This window comes from Salvelinus fontinalis, chromosome 1 (genome assembly GCF_029448725.1).
Source record: "Salvelinus fontinalis isolate EN_2023a chromosome 1, ASM2944872v1, whole genome shotgun sequence".
In the NCBI taxonomy this organism is placed as follows: domain Eukaryota; kingdom Metazoa; phylum Chordata; class Actinopteri; order Salmoniformes; family Salmonidae; genus Salvelinus; species Salvelinus fontinalis.
The window spans coordinates 52,296,409-52,316,997 of NC_074665.1; the positions used below are offsets into that span (position 1 = coordinate 52,296,409).

Consider the following 20,589-nt stretch of genomic DNA (forward strand, 5'->3'; position numbering starts at 1 on the left):
GCTTCATGAGGTAGTCACCTGGAATGCATTTCAATTAACAGGTAATCTCCACCCGGCACAGCCAGGAGAGGACTGGCCACCCCTCCGAGCCTGGTTCCTCTCTAGGTTTCTTCCTAGGTTTGTGCCTTTCTAGAGAGTTTTTCCTAGCCACCGTGCTTCTACATCTGCATTACATGCTGTTTGGGGTTTTAGGCTGGGTTTCTGTATAGTGCTTTGTGACATTGGCTGATGTAAAAAGGGCTTGATAAATACATTTCATTGATTGATTGTTAAAAGTTAATTTGTGGAATTTCTTTCCTTCTTATTGTGTTTGAGACAATCAGTTGTGTTGTGACATGGTAGGGGTGGTATACAGAAGATAGCCCTATTTGGTAAAAGACCAAGTCCATATTATGGCAAGAACAACTCAAATAAGCAAAGAGAAATGACAGTCCATCATGACTTTAAGACATGAAGGTCAGTCAATATGGAAGATTTCAAGAACTTTGAAAGTTTCTACAAGTGCAGTTGCAAAAACCATCAAGCGCTATGATGAAACTGGTTCTCATGAGGACCGCCACAGGATAAGAAGACCCAGAGATACCTCTGCTGCAGAGGATAAATTCATTCGAGTTACCAGCCTCAGAAATTTCAGCCCAAATAAATGCTTCACAGAGTTCCAGTAACAGACACATCTCAACATGAACTGTTCAGAGAAGGCCTTCGTGGTCGAATTGCCGTAAAGAAACCACTACTAAAGAACACCAATAATTAGACGAGACTTGCTTGGGCCAAGAAACACGAGCAATAGACATTAGACTGGTGGAAACCTGTCCTTTGGTCCAAATTTGAGATTTTTGGTTCTAACTGCTGTGTCTTTGTGAGACGCAGAGTAGGTGAATGGATGATCTCCGCATGTATGGCTCCCAACGTGAAGCTTGGAGGAGGAGGTGTAATGGTGTTGGGTTGCTTTGCTAGTGACACTGTCTATGATTTATTTAGAATTCAAGGCACACTTAACCAGCATGGCTACCACAGCATTTTGCAGTAATAAGACATCCAATCTGGTGTGCGCTTCGTGGGACTATCATTAATTTTTCAACAGGACAATGACACAACACACCTCCAGGCTGTGTAAGGACTCCCGAATGGCGCAGCAGTCTAAGGCACTGCATCTCAGTGCAAAAGGCGTCACTACAGTCCCCTGTTCGAATCCAGGCTTTATCACATCCAGACGTGATTGGGAGTCCCATAGGGTGGCGCACAATTGGTCCAGGGTAGGCCATCAGTGTAAATACGATTTTTTCTTAACTGACTTGCCTAGTTAAATAACGGTTAAATAAAATAAAAAATACACATTTAAAAAGGGCTTTTTGACCAAGAAGTAGAGTGATGGAATGCTGCATCATATGACCTCGACAATCACCCGACCTATTCCAATTTGTGATGGTTTAGGATGAGTTGTACCGCAGAGTGAAGGAAAAGCAACCAACAAGTTCTCAGCATGTATGGGAAATCCTTCAAGACTGTTTGAAAAGCATTCCAGGTGTAGCAGGTTGAGAGAATACCAAGAGTGTGCAGAGCTGTCATCAAGGAAAAGGGTGGCAACTTTGAATAATTATTTCATAGTTTTGATGTCTTCACTATTATTCTACAATATAGAAAATAGTAAAAAATAAATTAAAACCCTTGAATGAGTAGGTGTGTCCAAACTTTTGACTGGTGCTGTATATGTGATGTGTATAGACAGTATATACAGTGCCTTCAGAAAGTATTCACACCCCTAGACTTTTGTTGCGTTACAGCCTGATATAAAAATGGATTACATTTAGATATTTTTGGGGTCACTGGCCTACACACAATACCTCATAATGTCAAATTGGAATGATGTTTTCACATTTTTTACAAATTAATAAAAAATGAAAAGCTGAAATGTCTTGTGTCAATAAGTATTCAACCCCTTTGTTATGGCAAGCCTAAATAAGGTAATAAGTAAAAATGTGCTTTACAAGTCACATACCTGTCACGTCCTGACCATAGAGAGCCTTTTATTCTCTATGTTGGTTGGGTCGGGGTGTGACTAGGGTGGGTCATCTAGGTGTTTGTGTGTCTATGTTGGCCTGTTATGGTTCCCAATCAGAGGCAGCTGTTTATCGTTGGCTCTGATTGGGGATCATATTTAGGCAGCCATTTCCCCTTTGTGCTTTGTGGGATATTGTCTATGGATAGTTGCATGTCAGCACTATTATTAGCTTCACGTTTCGTTTGGTAGTTTGTTGTTTTTGTTCGGTGTTCATTTATTATAGGAAAATGTATGCCTACCACACTGCACCTTGGTCCATTCCTTATGACGAACGTAACAATAACAAGTTGCATGGACTGACTCTCTGTGCAATAATAGTGCTTAACATGATTTTGAATGACTACCTCATCTCTACACCACGCATAAAAAATTATCTGTAAGATTCAACCACAAAGACCAAGTAGGTTTTCCAATTCCTCGCAAAGAAGGGCACCTATTGGTAGATACAAATAAAAAAAGCTGCCATTGAATATCCCTCTGAGCATGGTGAAGTTAATAATTTCAGTTTGGATGGTGTATTAATACACTCATTACTACAAAGATACAGGCATCCTTCCTAACCCAGTTGCCAGAGAGGAAGTGAAACACTCAGGGATTTCACCATCAGGCCAATGGTGACTATAAAACAGTTACAAAGTTTAATGTCTGTGATAGGAGAAAACTGAGTATGGATCAATAACATTGTAGTTACTCCACAATACTAATCTAAATGACAGAGTGAAAATAAGGAAGCTTGTACAGAATAAAAATATTCCAAACATGCATTTTGTTTGCAACAAGGCACTAAAGTAATTCTTTAAAAAATGTGGCAAAGCAATAACTTTTTGTCCTGAATACAGTGTTTTTTGGGGGGCAAATACAATACAACACATTACTGAGTATCACTCTCAATATTTTCAAGCATAGTGTTAGCTGCATCATGTTATGAGTATGCTTATAATTGTTAAGGGCTGGGAAGCTTTTCAGGATAAAAAAAGAAACGGAATGGAGCTAAGCACAGAAAAATCCTAGAGGAAAACCTGGTTCAGTCTGCTTTTCACCAGACACAGTGAGATTAATTCACGTTTTAGCAGGACAATAACTTCAAACACAAGGCCAAATCTACACTGAAGTTGCTTACCAAGAAGCCAGTGGTGTTCATGAGTGGCCGAGTTACATGTTTTACTTAAATCTACTTGAAAATATATGGCAAGACCTGAAAATGGATGTCTAGCCATGATGAACAACCAATTTGACAGCGCTTAAAGCATTTTGAAAACAATAATGGGGAAATGTTGCACAATCCAGGTGTCGAAAGCTCTTAGAGCACTGGTTCTCAATCCTAGTCCTGGGGACCCAAGTGGTGCACATTTTTGTTTTTGCCCTAGCACTACACACCTGATTCAAATCATCAAAGCCTTTTGATGAGTTGATCATTTGAATCAGCTGTGTAGTGCTGGGTCAAAAACAAAATTGTGCACCACTTGTGTCCCCAGGACCAGGGTTGAGAACCAGTGTCTTAGAGATTTACACAGAAAGACTCTGCAAAGTATTGACTCATGGGTGTGAATGCTTATGTAAATGATATATCTCTGTATTTCATTTTCAATACATTTGCTGCAATTTCTAAAAACACGTTTTCACTATGTCATTATGGGGTATTGTGTGTGATTTTAAAAAATGTAATCCATTTTTAATCCAGTCTGTAACACAACAAGATGGGGAATAAGTCGAGGGGTATGCATACTTTCTGAAGGTAATGTAATTTGGAAAAAAAATTGTATGGACAGTAGTTGGCAAATTAGGATGAGCTATGTTGAGAATACAGTATATGCATACACAGTGAGTAAACAATAGTATATAAACAGAATGTGAGGTGGCCAGTGTTCAATGACTATATACATGGGGTATGAAGTATTCTTCCCAGAGAGCTCCTGAATGCTTTTCCTTCTCTTCCCACGTCCCTCTGCTGCTGCTGCTACTGCTGCTGCATGCCGTGGAAAGTAGGCCAAGTGAGCACCAGGGCGTTGCTTTTTTAAAGATGATCAGTTTGTCAGTGTGTGTTTGTGTGTGTGTGCTCAGGACGGCTATTCATGTGGCTTGACTCTGTAGAACAAAGAGCAGCATTATACAATTTGCACCACATCCAATAGCAAGGGGAAAGGATAGTTTGGAAAATAGGGACTGAGCTCTTAAACATAGATTGAAAAAACTGGCTTGTGTTGTAATTTCATTTACCTCCAACGTTTCACCCCTTTGTTGCAGCAAAAAGGTTCCTAGCCAGTAACACTCATCTGCACTCTGCAGGAGAATACTGAAGGTGGGATTATTTTTTTTACTTTTGCTGTGCTGCTTTCTCCTTGACCCCGTCTCTGTCTTCTGACATTATCATTATCATTCCTGGTCATAAAAACACTTCTATTTCAGCTTTCATTTCAGCTTTCTTGCACTGCAGGTGTTTCTCATTTGAGCTGTTTTGAATTGTATTATGGCTCTGATAAGGGTGAGATCTTTCCATTGTGTGTCTTTGTGTTTTTCCTCGTAAAGCTTTGTCGAATTAAAGTTAATCTCACCATTTAACACAAAGGTACACTCACAGAATTGAGTATCATGTGCGAAACAAAGAGCTATCGATTAAATGGTGCAACCATGGTTGAGTATGAACGACAAAATGAATGCACCATTTGACACAGAAGCTTCAATGTAGATTTAAGAAAACATCTAGGATTAACGGTTGAAGTTCTCATACGATTTTATTATTTCCCCAGATTGAATTAACCTAACAAGATGCCCATGACTATAAACTAACTGAAGAGCAACCTGTGGATATCAGCTGAAGAACATTTGACTTCTAGCGAGCCATACAGTCACATCCTCTGCACACCCAGTACATTTCAAGTACGGTTACTTCTTCCGAATTGAAATGACTGTAAATGTTGTTCGGTCTGTGTATATCTGTGGTGATAAGTGGTCTGGTGATACAGAGTACCCGAATAGCCTCCTATTATGAGCGTTCATAGAGTGCCTTGTGAATCTTCTCTGAAAACTGAACTCTAAATTCCTTCCTAAAATCTTTGAGAATTTTGCAGACTCCTGTAGGTGGGGCAATATCACCATAGAACAGCTTGTCAATCAAGTGGTTCAATGAGCAAAACAAGGACTCTAGATTCTAAGAGGGAACCCTACCCAATACATGGCAGCATCTCTTTGGCAAAAGGACTGTAAATGCTTTGTTGGCATGTACTGTATGTCTAAGTTCTCGATTGGAAATGGAAGTTATTATTTGAGTATGAGTTTTTCATTGTTTATTGCAGATGAGTAAAAACAGGTTTGAAGTTGCCTAGAACCTATACCATCTACACTATTGCTCATAAAGAAATCGAAAGAACTGAAAGGACAACTTTGTTGTGTGACAATTTCAGATGTAGGGCCTGCGCCTAATTCTATTGATGGGAATTTTTCAAAATGGGATTTCAGAGCGGTGTAAATAGGGAATGGTCATGATGTTTTTTGGGGCTCAATTTCCATGGGATATTTTAGATGTTAATAGCCCTGAAGTGGTCTCGGTTTCTTATTTAATTTCTCTCGCCTTTTTAAAATGTGAATCGCCCGCAGACTGCGCCGCGAGGCTCTAAACCGCACAGAAACTCTCTCATCATTTCCAGCAGAATGGAAATGCAAATTGTGCACGCGGCGAATGACAGAACTCACCATTGCACATAATTAACCAGACCACTCTCAACTAAAGTTGGTGAGGAAAATGTAACCTTGCTGTGTCAATGTAAAATGCTACATATAATAATAATAATAATAATAATAATAATAATAATAACAATAACAATCATAATACATTTTACACTCAAATAGTCTCAATACATTTCTCAGATTTGAGATTCAATCGAACTGGCAGTGCACATTTAACGAAGTTTTATAAAGCCCATATTTTCGCGTGACTAAATACAATTGTCATATGTTTTTGGGTGTTGTGTTGAAATAGACTCCTCTTATAGATGCCTCCATTTTCTGTACTAAACAGGTGTGTACGAACAATAATCTGTATGCCTATTCAAAGAAAGACAAACTATTACAATGAATTTAATCGAATCCATTCTCCTTTGCATAAAATTGTCCGGGACGATTCAAACTCTGCTCATTCTGTTGGCGTGAAAAATGAATATTCGATTAATTGCATCACTGAGGAGAACAGCTGCCCCCAATCGACACATGATCTCCACTGTAACCAACGAGGGGCGCTGTCTATTAACTCTGTCCTATGTTGCATCTCCCAGTCTTCCGATATCTTCATCTAATTTCTCTCTAAAATGCTGAACATTTTGTTAGGTTAAACTAATAGAAAAATGTGGGGAACGAGCTCAGAATTTGGTTTCCAGATGTCTGAAATGTGGGCCCAAATGGAGGCCATATGCGTTTTCGTTATGCCCTTCAATGCATATTTTCTTATGAATTATTATTTAATTGTCTTTCATAATATAGTACTTATGCCCAATGTTTTTATTAGGTTAACTGCATATGTTAGGCCTACTCCTTTATGTCATATCATATTGACTTTTAAACAGATGGTCTACATGAAGTCCACAATGTAAGGCAAATAATTATGCTACAAGTGACATGTCTATAAAGATTTCGTTTTTATATGTATTTAACCAATAAAGCAATGAAGGACAGGCCGATGTAAATGTGAACTCCTTGCAGTTTTGAAACGAATTTTCTATTTCAACTTTATAAACATAAAAATATTCAGTAAAATAAATGAGCATATTATGGATAGGTTTTATCGATTAGTCTATATTTCTATTTCTAAAATAATTCATAGGTGGGATGTTTATTGGGCCTATATTTGACACTTTAGGCTGTTTTATCACAAACAAATGCATGGATTTTGTAAATGTGTATTACACGCATTTGTTATAATAAAAATGCTGAAAGTTCACAAAGGTGGCTTATCCTTTAATCAATCAAGTTAAAACATGATGGCTAATCAATGCATGTGATTATAATAGTTGTCCTAAAGTCCATGCCGTTCAGGACAGCTGGGCAGTGGCCGTCTGACTTTGTCTTGACATCTGGGAAGCCCGCTGGCCTGTGGCACGTGCATCGGCTGATGTCGCCATTTACATGTAAATTTCCTGAGATCATGAGGGCCTCGCCCCGTAAATTCGTACCAAAAAAGAAGACGTCACCCTTGACACGGTCTTGGAAGTCAATGGAACAAAAGAGCCACGCGCCAATGATCTGAAGAAATTCAGCTTCATCACCATGTTAGCTTTTGGGGATTCATATCTTGGTCATCACATTTTTATAATGTGATCATTTCAATATGATCAATAAAATAGGCCATATTCTCAATAATGTATGATGAAGATTTTTTGAGGAATCTTGTCTTCAAGAATCTTGTCTTCACTTACCTTCAATGTGGTAGGCCTATATGCCACAATAAATGTTGTTCGAATATGCAGGAAATGGTTGTAGACTATGTGACAAGTTGATTAAGACAAATTGATTGATAGAAATAATAGAGAAATAATAAATAACAGATTCTTCATCCATAAACTCTACACATTGTTATAAAATAGGAGATCAACAAAGAACATTATTTTATTTGGAACGTGTGATTGTAATATTTCCCTAATGATGGCGAGCGCATTTTTCCCGATTTAAGCCCACAGTGCAGATGATCCCGGAGAATGAGTCGAGACGGATTTAGGCTCCTCGCATGTGTGTGGAGCAGCTGACTGCCCCTCGCCACGTCCAGATGGCTTTTGAACACAGATTTGCATTCATTTTCCTTTAATGTCTTCTGAAATAGCGGGGCAGCTGCATTTGTTGTCAAATACGGTTTAAAGCCCCCTTTCAGGACATCATCGTTACCTACGTGACGGGTGTGGAGATCCATTTTCCCTCTCCAGTCAACAATATCAGATCTAAGAGGATTTGTCTCAAAGTCTCCTAATTTGATAATCTGATTTAAATCGCATTGGTGCGTGTAATTAGGGGTTAAGTTCTAATAAACGACTTGAAGCCACGTTAAAAAACACACAGTATGGCTAGGCCAAAGTTCTGCAAAGAAAGATAGGTTGACAATCTCAAATGAACAGACAAATTTGTCCGGTTCCGCTCCTCAGCCTGTTTTATATTTGTGTTCGTGGAAGTGCCAAGAATTACAGCAAAAAACGTGTTAATGGGGCATTTACCTTCATGCCTTCAAAAAATGTGTGTTGTTTTGACGCACATATAAGGATATATCTTATTATACCGAGTGGCAATAAGGCAATAGATCTTGAAAAGAGGTGAAAGCAACAGATTATTATTCATTTATCTTTGGCAGCAGCTATTAACCCTCAGCACCAGATGGATAGATTGCTGAGAATAAAGGCTACACCTCTTCCTCTCTCCTCCCCCCAATCCCCCCTTCACCTATTTGCCCTCAATAATGTGAAGGGTTTTCTGAATCCAAGGCTCGGACATTGTCTCTCCCCCAATCAATCAAGCCATTACACTACATATGACTTATACGTCATGAGATGAAAATAAAGATACCTTATGGTCCGAGTATGTTTTATACAAGGCAATCCGGATCTTCGTCACATTAGAGGTCAGGGAATATAAATTGAATGAAATTACACTCATTATACTTTCTTTACTAATATTTTTTGGAATACACGTAAATGACTGGTGGTCAATTTCCCCCAAAATCTAAAAACTTTTTCTCTGCATGGGAGTGAATGACATCCCGGGCTTTGTTAATATTTTAATATCTGCATAGCAGTGAAGCACACTCAGTTTACGGACTAGACCTTATTCCTATCGAGATTCTTTGTTGGTTTCTCCTTTGATTAAACAATATAGGCTAAATGTGAGATTAAAGAAAGATAAGACAATAATTTCAACATATTAATTTCTAAAACATGATTTATATAGGCATAACGTATTCCTATTAAATGTTTTTGTTAGCATAGCCCACATTAGTGAATTCACTGCCGGCCATATCAATCTTATGTGTCATAATACTCCCAATTAAATAACCTAATACAAATATGAAAATGTCTAATTACAAATCTTCTAAAAAATATAGTGTAGGCCTATCATAAGCACGCGTTCACAATAGACAAATGACCATAACAGGAATAGGTTTTTAATATAGTGAATGAATTTTGTGTGATGGTCACACCTCGTTGAATTCATATCATTGAAGAAAAAAAATCAACTCACCACATTGCAAGAGAAAAGTAGAGCGAGTGTTCTCAGGTTGCTTCTATAGGCTAATACTCGAACAGTCGAGCGCCACTGCTTGACAGGAATCGTCAGAGCTCCATATATGGTAAAAGCTACGCCCCATGAGCGTCATTTTCTGACTGAGCCTCTCCCGTGGGTTTAGAGTTTTGGCTCCCGGGAAAGATTTCAGTCCTCGGGGAAAGAGGGCTTAGTTTTGCATGTTCCCTTCCATCCTGCAACGACGCGAAAGGCCCCTTACCCACCTCTCCTGTGTACCGGGAACACCTCCACGGTGATCAGCTTCTGCGTGTGCTTGTCTTTTGGAGAAGCAGCACCTTTCAATTTCAGGAGTGGTTTATTCAAGTGTCCTGAAGGTTTTGGATGTGGTGCTTCAGGGATGTCGCTACTTTGAGAGCATCATCCATACACAAACAACAGCTATCGAATTTTTCTGTGAATAAGCACAACAAAAAGAAGGAACAATAGCCACAAAAAAAAGCCTAGTCTGTTGAACAAGTCACTTTTCCAGTCTGTGGATTCCACACCGACTAAGTAGAGTACTTTGAGAATTGTTCACATCGCTGCAACCCAGGACGGATTGAAAAGGGAGGCGAGACCTGTGGACCTGGTTTTCCCCTTGCAAGGCTCAGACGGCATTTACGACTTATCCCGTAAACCCTCAAGGATAACACGTTTGGACGTTTATTTACCGAATTTCACAGGAGGCTCTTTGCACGTATATTGTTCTAAATGTTTGGGATTCAGGAAACTATATCGCGGGGTGGGACAACGATGAAGGAGGAACCGCTGGGTGGGCTGAATTCTGTCCGCTCATGGATGCACACAGCTGGGGTGGTGGATGCGAACACAGCCGCCCAAAGGTACGCATGCCAAATCATCTGATTTTCTCACGCATTTCTCATATCGACCCTCAATCCCCTCAATACTCTGTATCAATTACGGTCTCCCAATGTCCCCCTTCGGCTCTCCCCTCTTTCATTACATCAGATTACCCTTATTGTGACAAATCAAGAAATCTCTCGTACTCAAACGTGCTTCCACATCTCCACTGTTTTCATTAGCTCCATCATCTGTCTCCCGTGTCTGATACTTAACCGAGATGGTCTCTTGTTTTCTCCCTGCAGTGGTGTTGGCTTGGCACGGGCACATTATGAAAAGCAGCCACCTTCCAACCTCAGAAAATCCAATTTTTTCCATTTCGTCCTGGCACTGTATGACAGACAGGGTCAACCCGTGGAGATCGAAAGGACAGCTTATGTGGACTTTGTGGAGAAAGATAAAGTAAGCGCTTCATGAGAATATCGTTTATTGAATTTCATAATCTTTACTTTGAAATGAACTTGACGTACTTAGAGATGGCTGTGGGTCAATAAAGCAGGTCACGTGCAATATCGATTTTTAACCCCATTCGTCGATGACAGGAGCGTGGTTGTAAGTCTTATTTTTGACAAATTATAAATTTAAAATTATGAAATATCAGCTAGATATATATATATATAGATAGATAGATAGATAGATAGATAGATAGATAGATGCTTTAATTTCAGCTGACCATCATCTCAATGTTGATTATTTTCAGGAACCAAACAGTGAAAAAACTAACAATGGGATACACTACAAACTACAATTGTTGTACAGCAATGGTGAGTGAAACAATTATGTAGATAAATGCAATATTACCCAAAAGATAAAGCCTATAAATAATAGTAATAATAATAATAATGATGATGATGGTAATGATTATGATGATGATTATTATTATTGTCATCATCATCACCATCATCGTTATCATCATTATTATAATTTACAATTCATTTATTTTCTAAATCATTGTTTAAATGTCCAGGTAAAATTATTTATGATGCAGATTATAGATGTATAAATGTTCTGAGTAAAAAATTAAAAAACATCTATATTAATATATATATATACTTTATATTAATGATTTTTTTATTTTATCATCAGCATTCATGTACATCTCACACAGCCCTACATCTTTTCCTAAGCTTGTCATATTTCTTCCCCAGGCGTCAGAACAGAACAGGATCTTTTCATACGGTTAATCGATTCCATGACGAAGCAGGTAAACTACCTTTACTCTTATATTCATACAGCTTGCTTACACTAGCGACATTGCGTCTATACATCACCTTCATGGTGCAAATCTCCACAACCTGTGCAATTCATCACACATGCATAATATAACTTATGAGATGGGTTTTCTTTATGCAATCATGCATTGACTGAAATGGCTTTATAAATAGATTGCGTGTTGGCCTATATCCTGTTTTTGCGCGACTCATAAGTAAAATTAATCCACCACCAAGTTACCATTAATTTAGCTTACAATTGTGTACCTATACAATATAAATTATGATTGTTGGTTTGTAATGTCGTTACTTTCTGCCAAAAATGATATAATGCATTTTTTTGCCTATTTATTTTTACATATAAGATATGATAGGCTATTGTAAAAAAAAGTGGGCCTGGGGGCCTGGGCTATTTTATTGATATGGAGTTACAAGTAGTCGTGTTGTCTTGTTGAGTCCCTTATTCTAATCTGTCATTTTTAGGCATGTTGCTAAACTTGACCCATGACCCATATTAAACATATCTAATGTTTGGGAAGAGTTTTTGAAAAAGCTCACGTAGCTGAAACACTTTCACTCGTAGAACAATTCACGAAATCAAACCCAAAATCCCATCATATGATGTTAACTAGGGAAAAAATAAAAAGTTATTATTTTAGACTTTTCCACCATGGTGGTTGTTATTACTACTAATTTACCGAGGGTTACAGCAGATCCATTTAAATAGAGCCGTTAAAGCTTCCACCACTCCGAGGGAAAATTCCTCTGCGAATGATCCGAGTCAATGACGCAGAACAAGCAGTTTATGGATTTCTCTGTTTCTGCAGCTGCAAATATCGACATAAATCAAACCAGTATATATAATCGCCCGGTGCTCATCAAACAAAAACAAAGCCGTCAAAAAGTCAAGTGGCGTTCCATCCCAGAAAGAATAGGACGTCAACATTTCGGAGTGTAATTGTGTATTTTTTTACTCCTTATCATAGGCCACACATTCAAACTGTCTTCAATTGAATATAGAAGTGCTATAGGCCTACTGAAAACAAGGCAAGTTACAGTGCCGTATAACATGCGTCTTTGCGCTAGGTAGGCTAGCTCAATAAAGGGAAGCAAAGCGACTCGTCAGAATAGAGGGAGGGAGGAACCGAGGGAGGGAGAGCGGCACAACTGATAGCTGCACACCATCTGTTTCAGCCAATGCTCAAAAATTACTCAACCGCACCGCCAGACACCGCTTTTTATCCACAGAAAGATCATTGTTAGCAGCTCAAAAATAAACAACAGATTGCCCATTAACACTTTCCCCCAAATATCTGCAGATTATAACCATATTGATGACACGTCATTGGATCGTTTTTCCTTATGAAAAACTCCCTCTAAAAAGTATTCTTAATATAATGTTATAACAAAAAAAAATATACGTTGTTATATTATACATATTATACTTATACTTATTATTATTACCATCATCATCATTATCACCATCATCATCATCTGTTATTATCATTGGACCAACATTGTTACATGTTATTAATTTCGTAGGTTTAGGCCTACATCATGACACTTATTGAAAATGTATCACAGTGTTAGTTTTGCAGGAGTGACGACAATATCGATTTTTCACCAATAACAACAGTAGTTTCGCTGTTTTTTGGAGGCACTTGTTTTGGACTATTCGGTTTTAAATGCCGTTTATATTTAGGCTACTGTAAAGATGATTATATACAGTTGCTCATTATATGTATTTAATGTAGCCTACATATTTGTGTCTTTATTTTTTCCAAAGGCGATTATATATGAGGGTCAAGACAAAAACCCTGAAATGTGCAGAGTTCTTCTTACGCACGAAATTATGTGCAGGTAAGTTTATTTTCTCTCCACAAACTCATCGTTGTTAAAGAAGTATACAGTACATTTCTATATTTTCTCCCCACACTTGTTTATCATATTGGCATACACGGAGAAGGCCTACAAGTAGTGGAATACAAACAGACTGGTACCCAGGATAGTTGTAGCCTACAGGGTCTCTTGTTGAATATATTAATATTAGTCTGATGCCAGTGAGTCTGCGCCTCAAAACATGGAGTCAGGCCTTGGTTGATCCCACCTGTCATTGGTGATCAGCGAACTTTTTTTGCGTCATTTAACGAGGTAAATCTCAACCTTTCTTTTTAACCTTTCTTTTGTTGTACTGTCGCATTGTTCAAGTTGTTTGAGAGCAAGTGCATTAACCTAGAACTGAGCATGATTTGCCTTTTTAATAAGTCTACATAAACTCATCACTCATACAAAATTGTTTACATGCATCCATCACTTATTTGTGACACAGGGTTTGTCCATATATCATTAAATCGAATATGGTGATATTTGACATTGATTATATATCATGAAGAGAATGATGTGCAAGACTAGCCTATACTCTATTTGAGTATAAACTGTGCAGTTTTATTAGTTAGGCTGTATCAATATGTTGAAAATTAAGTGTAAATGAATAAACAAAGCCTTATTTTTTGCCATACTAAGATTATTTATTGACATATCATAAATAAGCACCAAAATTGCACAGTCTTGAATGATCTAGTCATTAATTAAAGGCACAACATGTAGAAGAGGTCTCCCTAAATATTGTCCAAATCTAACATGGAATATGGGGCTTTCAAGAGGTCATTTTTACTGTCAATGTCAAAGAGAAATTGCATTCTGTAGAGGCATAAGAACACTAACCTACTCACTGAGTGAAAGCTATAATCATTCAAGAAGGCATGAGGTAATGAGTATCCTAAGCCTACTCCATGAGAGTATTCTTCTGTCCTCTTTTGCTCTGGTAAAGCATTAAGTATATTTTTGCACTTTTACGCAGTATTATTGTAAAATCCACTCAAACTATCTCTTGTCTGCATGTTGTGAAAAATGCTTTGTCTTTCTTTCCTTGCCATATGGCATCAAATATCATTTAGACCTGCAGCCATTATACAAATATACATTTTCATTTCAAATGGGAAGCAGCAGTATAGTTGTGGTTAATTTCAGTTTGAATTAAAGCTCCAATCAAAGAACTGGAGGTTTAGTGTAGGTTTAGAGAAAAGATGGTGGAAACGTGATGAAGGATAGATTAGTGCTTTTGAGGCCGTAATTGATAAATGCCCCGCAGAAATATTGGTTTGAGGGTGGCCTCTTGCATCTCCCCCAGAAATAGCAGCCTGGCAATTAGAGGTAAACAAAAGCTGAAGCTGTGAAAAGTGACTCCCCTGCCTCCTGGCCCAATCCCCCCTCCCCTCCCTTCTACTTCCCTCCTCTCAAGCACTAAGGCAAACACTTCACCACAACATGTTGTTATTCTATCAGCATCCATCAAAGATAGATTTAGTGTATGTTATTTCTCTATTCATTTTTGTTTCCAAATTGAACACAATGACGTTTTGCCTTAGAAAGCAATATGCATTTTTAAGGGTCTAATGTTCACTCTAAACAGAAACAGCCACTGTTGTGATCTCAAACGCTCTTTCTTCCCCTAGCCGGTGTTGTGACAAGAAGAGCTGCGGCAACAGGAACGAGACTCCGTCAGACCCCGTGATCATCGACAGGTAGGCTCTGCTCCATGTCTCCTCCATGCTGCTGTGATTGTGACCTGTGTTAGATTCAGCCTTATGCTCTGTTGGGAAGTGAGTGAGAACTCCGCAGTGTTGGGGTGCCCAGGTGGGTTGACTCCAACCTTCTGGTCCACTCTGTGGGAACTGTGGCCGATTGTCCTGTAAGCAGGTGAGGGGGGGGGGGGTCTTTCCCAGGTACCTGTGCTCAGAGGGGCAGTCACCACCTGGAGAGTGGTGTTCAATCACAGGTGCATTGGGTGGGGTATTCATCTAATTATCTAAGGGGTTTATCATGATATTTGTCTCTCATTTTCTCTTTGTCTATCGAAGTGGTTGTTATCTAGTTTTTACTATTCTCTAAGGTTTGGCAATGCTAAGCTTGTGTGTAAAGGTGGTTAGGGCTCTGTTGTGATAAGAGTTTATGCCAGGGATTTTGCTTTGACCCTTTAGGTTACGGTATGTCACATAGATTACAGGATTTGGATATTCAGAGAACATAAACTGCATATTGGCTATTACATTCCTTCCACACAGCATAACTGTTATTCAGACTCCTCTATCTCACGGCTGAAAAATGAATGTGGGTGCGTTTGTGCGTGCCCACGAGTGTGTAGGAGGGAATATCTTCACCATAGAGCCTAACTAACTCTCACAATGGCGTGGGGAGAGACAGCAATGCTAATGTTTGACTAGCCGGAATCACTGTTTACTTAGTGGAGAATGCCTGGTATCTGACAGAGGGGACAACTCTCTTATTAGTAATCAAATAGGGCTGAACAGTTGTTGCCGCCACTCCAGCAGCTTCTCATGCATCAGGAAGTAGGGGCTGCCATGGATGCCTGCCTGGCTGGATTACCACAGCTACTGCTTCTCTAGATGCCTCTCTCTCTCTCTCTCTCTACTAGGAGAGCTGGTGTTCCTCGGACTGGATGTAACATTATGTTATGGGTATTATGTATGTGATTTAAATTGAGCAGCCCAAGGAAACACTTTATAATTCAAATGTATATATAAAGGGCTCTCATTATGCCTTTCATGAAGTTGATTATCTCATTTATTAGACTAGTGTAGTTTTTGGATACAGTGTTCACACAGAAACAAAGTATGAGAGATAAACATCTCACGGATTTCTGCTGCTTTTAAGTTTGATTTGTATTGCCTCACCGCCTTCATTGAGTTAAGTTTCACACTCTATTGTTCCTCAATCTGTGGGACAAAACTGGGAACATAAGTACAATAGCCAAAATGAATGCAAGCAGAAAAAAAGAGAAGCGGATGGATATTGTAAGCTCAACCAGCTCTGAAAAAAGGCTCAGATTTTTATTGTGACGGCAGTGAATGGGAGTAGAGTATCGTTTTCCTCGCACAATGAGCAGGTCTGTTGAATCACAAAAGCATATGTTCCTCATTAGGCCCTCCCATTGTCTCCATGTCGTAACTATGAGCAGATCAGTTCACCCTCCCAGTCCCACACTACTTCCCATTGACTTCCCACTGACTAGAGGGGGTTGCAGCAAGGCTAGTTTCGGGGTTAACACAAAATCACTGACGTTTACTGTACTGCATACACATGTCACCTAGTTTACCATCCTGCTACAGTAATTTTCAGTGAACATATGGGTGAGATTTTGTGAAGCCTCAATATGTTACATACTCTTTTGTTACTTCTCTCTGTTTCTCATGCAAATTGTGAGTGGCACCTGTGCTGCGGTTGCTTCTGGCTAAAAGTGATTATTTTAAATTGAAGAGAGCTGAGAGTTGACTGTGTGAAAAAAAGACTGATCGTTGAATCAGTCATGTCTTAGATAGCTGCCTACATTACAGTATAAAACATCTTCAGCTCTGCCACATTTCCTAGAGAAAGAGTAGCATAGCCCAACCTTTAAGAAACAGATTTGGAGTGAATCATTGATGGCATTTCCTCGCTGTAACATTTTCCCAGATGGTACAAGAGGAAAGCATACACAGCTAGCTGGCATCTATCAAGACATTAACTGGCGTTCCCATGGATCTGGCATATCCGACTGAGTTTGGGAAACCTATCATTCCAAATGTGTCCAATTTTCCTGTAGTCAAGCCAGACATCTGTTTACCCTATTTTCTCTCTGAGTTTGATGCAGATTTTCAGGAATTTTTTTAAGGGAAAGAATTCTTTAAAAAAAAGTTTGTTAGATACAGTATAAGCCTAACAGCTGTCACAGAGTTTCAGGGCTGGAGGAGCTTTAAATATTTCACAAGTGACTTTTGATGTCATTACATTATTCATATTGTTTTCTGGTGATAGAAAGGGACTATTTTATGTGTGTTTGTGTGTGTTTGTGTGTGTGTGTGTGTGTGTGTGTGTGTGTGTGTGTGTGTGTGTGTGTGTGTGTGTGTGTGTGTGTGTGTGTGTGTGTGTGTGTGTGTGTGTGTGTGTGTGTGTGTGCATGTGTGCGAGCTTGTGTGTGTGAATGGACATTCTGTACTGCTGGGGAAAGGCTGACCCTATCTTCTGTGGTGATTGTAAAATTAAAGTCTATTACAGATGTAAGATATTCATTTGAGAAAGTTTGCTACAGCAGGAAAATATTCATGCAGCAACAGGAAATTTGAATTATTATGTGGATTATAATTAATTTACATTTCTGTATAGATTGTCACATTTTTCCTACGGGAAATCAAGTCTGAAACATCAGAAGCCTTTTTAAACCTAAAATACACTAAACCTTTTACATTTCCAAGTTAAGATCCTACATCTGTATGTTCTGTCAGTCTTTGCATACATACACACATAACAATGAGGGTTCCTCAAGGATTTTTTGGGGAAGGTGAGGGTTCAACCATACTGACCCAAAGAACCCATTGAGCCCTTCAATTGTTCTTTGCCGTTCAAACAATTGTTATTTCTTCTTAAATGGTTCTTTCCTCTTGATAATTAAAATGTAGGGTTGGTGGCTCATTCAAATATTTTGGGGTGTGGTTTGTGCACAACTCTTTTTGTGTTGACTAGGTGGTTGACTAAGTCAGTAGTTGTCAGTTCTCACCCCCAGCCATTCCAGAGCTAGCACACCTGATTCAACTTGTTGAATGAACCAGAATAAAAAAACCTGTATGGATCTACAAAGAACCTTTGAGATTGAGAAAGGTTATTTATAGAACATATAAAGCTTCTTTATAGAACCATCCATAATGGTTCTATAAAGAATCATAAAAATAGATCTGTATAGACCCCAAAAGGGTTGCAACAATAACCAGGAAAGTTTTGTTAATGGTTCTTTATAGAACCTTAGGAAAAGGTTCCATATGGCACCAAAAAGGGTTCTGCTTTGGTTATAAGCCAAATAACCCTTATTTGGCACTATATAGATCTATTTGTTTTTAGTGTGTATTTTTTGCTCTTCTAATCAGGAATGTTGGAAACTATGTTGGCTCTTGCAGAAACAAAAAGACTGATTGAATTTGGTCGGTAATTGTATCACTATTGCTATGACTACAGTACTTCACAGTTGGTTTTAATCATATCTTCCCATTATGAAGTCATTGTTGAAAGGGATGTCACATCTTTAAGCTAGTGGCGCCTTAAAGTTAGTGGGGGCCTGGGTATATACAGGCAGTAATTTGAGTCTCTAGAGTTATAGTGATGAGGTGCCCAATATCTGATTAGGTGGTTTCCCCATTTACAGTATGTGTAGGGCAGTGTACGCCAAACATAATTCAATTTGTGATGACTCTTCCGCCCTGGTATCTATCTTCACTCTCCTGAATATTGATTTTTGTCTTCTCCTGTGTGAAAGATTAGATACATGGTCCAGGCTTACACATTCATTTTGTAATACAAAATAAGAACATCCTGTTGGAAAAAAAGAAAGAAAGCGACTCATTCTGGCTGCCAAAGTAAAAAGGTTGCTTGTATCACATAGGAGATGCAGCAGATTAGGTGAGGATAGCACAGGAGGGAATGTGTTTTCAGAGCTCACACTGCCCATACATGCATTTTGAATCTAATGTATGTTCACATGGCTTAACATCCATGTCAATGTACACTCCCATTCAGAAAGGAGGACCGTGGACCAGACAAAAAGATGTCAGCTCCGCTTATTCCAGCTTTAACCGCGTTCCCTTTCACTTCCTGTCACAAAGGTCAAAGAGCTTTGACCTCTGGAGGCTGCCCAGCTACTGAATAATTCATAACATTGACTTGTTTTTTCCTTTAGATTTTTTTTTCAGTCATCAGCACACATGGCTGTGCTGTGGGAGGGTTTTTATTAATTTAGCTCATTTATAAAGGCCTCTCCGCACCTGTTCATGTGTTAATGCAATTCAGTTTTTGGCCTAATGCAAATTTTGCTTAGCTTTTCGTTATGTTGCTCATTAGTGTGCCGTATTTTCTAAATGACTGTGCGTTATCGTTCATTTGCGGAACATCTACTAGGTCATATCCCAGAGTGCACTGGCTTGTTGTCTGAGATGTTTGTCAGCAACAAAATAACTTTGCGTTGGACCACATATGGTTTCTCTTCCCTCTACGCAACAAATACATTGGTGTGGTGATGTGTTCCCATCTGGTTTTTGAAAAAGTGTGATTAACTCCCAAGCTGAACAAATGCCAGTATTTATAAGGTCAGCTTTCATGCATTGGAAATGCTATGTAAATGAGAATCAGCGAAAAGGGGACATTAAGCAACATTTAATGAATTGTCTCCTTTAATGTCATTTAAAGCCCTGGATTGTCAAAAAGGATTTCAGAGACCATTTTAATTACACACAGAAAGAATAAGTGTGTTTTCATAGGCAGTGTTTTGATAACCTGTGAAGAGAGTTCTGGTTTATTAATTACCTACTGTAAATGACATGTTTTCACAAAGGTAATAAAATGGCACTGTATATGTCGTGTAATTCACCATCCACCCACACGGGAGAATGAAGCGATGCAGAGGTCAGAGCACTGCACAGGTTGTGCTGTTTTTATCTTTATTTGAACCTTTATTTAACTAGGCAAATCAGTTAAGAACAAATTCTTATTTACAATGACGGCCAACCCGGCGAAACCCGGCCGACGCTTCGACAATTGTGCCCTATGAGACTCCCAATCACGGCCGGATGTGATACAGCCTTCGATTCAAACCAGGGACTGTAGTGCCGCCTCTGGCACTAAGATGCAGTGCCTTAGACCACCGCACCACTCGGGAGCTCTAATCCTGGAGGTGTAGCTCATGGATTCTTGCATCATACAGTACAGAAATTGTATTTGGCTCATGGATGGTGAGCATACAGTTTTGAAGTACCATAGTGCAGTCGATTAAAGTCGCTGCCTTTAGGGAAAAACATGCACGCACACGCACACACACACACACGCACGCAAGCACAAACGCACACATGCATGAACGCATGCAACCACCCATACATATACGCATGTACACACACATCCACATCCACAAACACTTTAACTTTTCATGTTCATGCCTCAATAATATTAATTCCTTCTTCGCGTTTTATTTACGGCTCTTTTCAATGTAATTCATATGACAGATGTGAGTTTTTGACACCCTGTGAGAAAGGAGAGAAGAAACTGGCCACCCCTGACTGGACTAGAGTGATGTTTGAGTGAAACCTGTCTCCTTTTGAGCCAGAGTAG

The 20,589-nt window shown here is 39.0% G+C and overlaps 1 protein-coding gene across 6 annotated transcripts in view; it reads left to right on the forward strand.

Moving 5' to 3' along the window:
• The first annotated feature begins 10,024 nt into the window (after positions 1–10,024).
• Positions 10,025–20,589, forward strand: part of LOC129857526 (transcription factor COE3) — a 73,051-nt gene continuing 62,486 nt past the window's right edge. For all 6 annotated transcript variants that reach the window (XM_055925858.1, XM_055925882.1, XM_055925866.1 and 3 more), the window contains exons 1-6: positions 10,025–10,155; positions 10,420–10,576; positions 10,875–10,938; positions 11,323–11,378; positions 13,172–13,245; positions 14,901–14,969. In XM_055925858.1, the coding sequence (XP_055781833.1) occupies positions 10,025–10,155; positions 10,420–10,576; positions 10,875–10,938; positions 11,323–11,378; positions 13,172–13,245; positions 14,901–14,969 (551 nt within the window). The remainder of the gene's footprint in view (positions 10,156–10,419; positions 10,577–10,874; positions 10,939–11,322; positions 11,379–13,171; positions 13,246–14,900; positions 14,970–20,589) is intronic.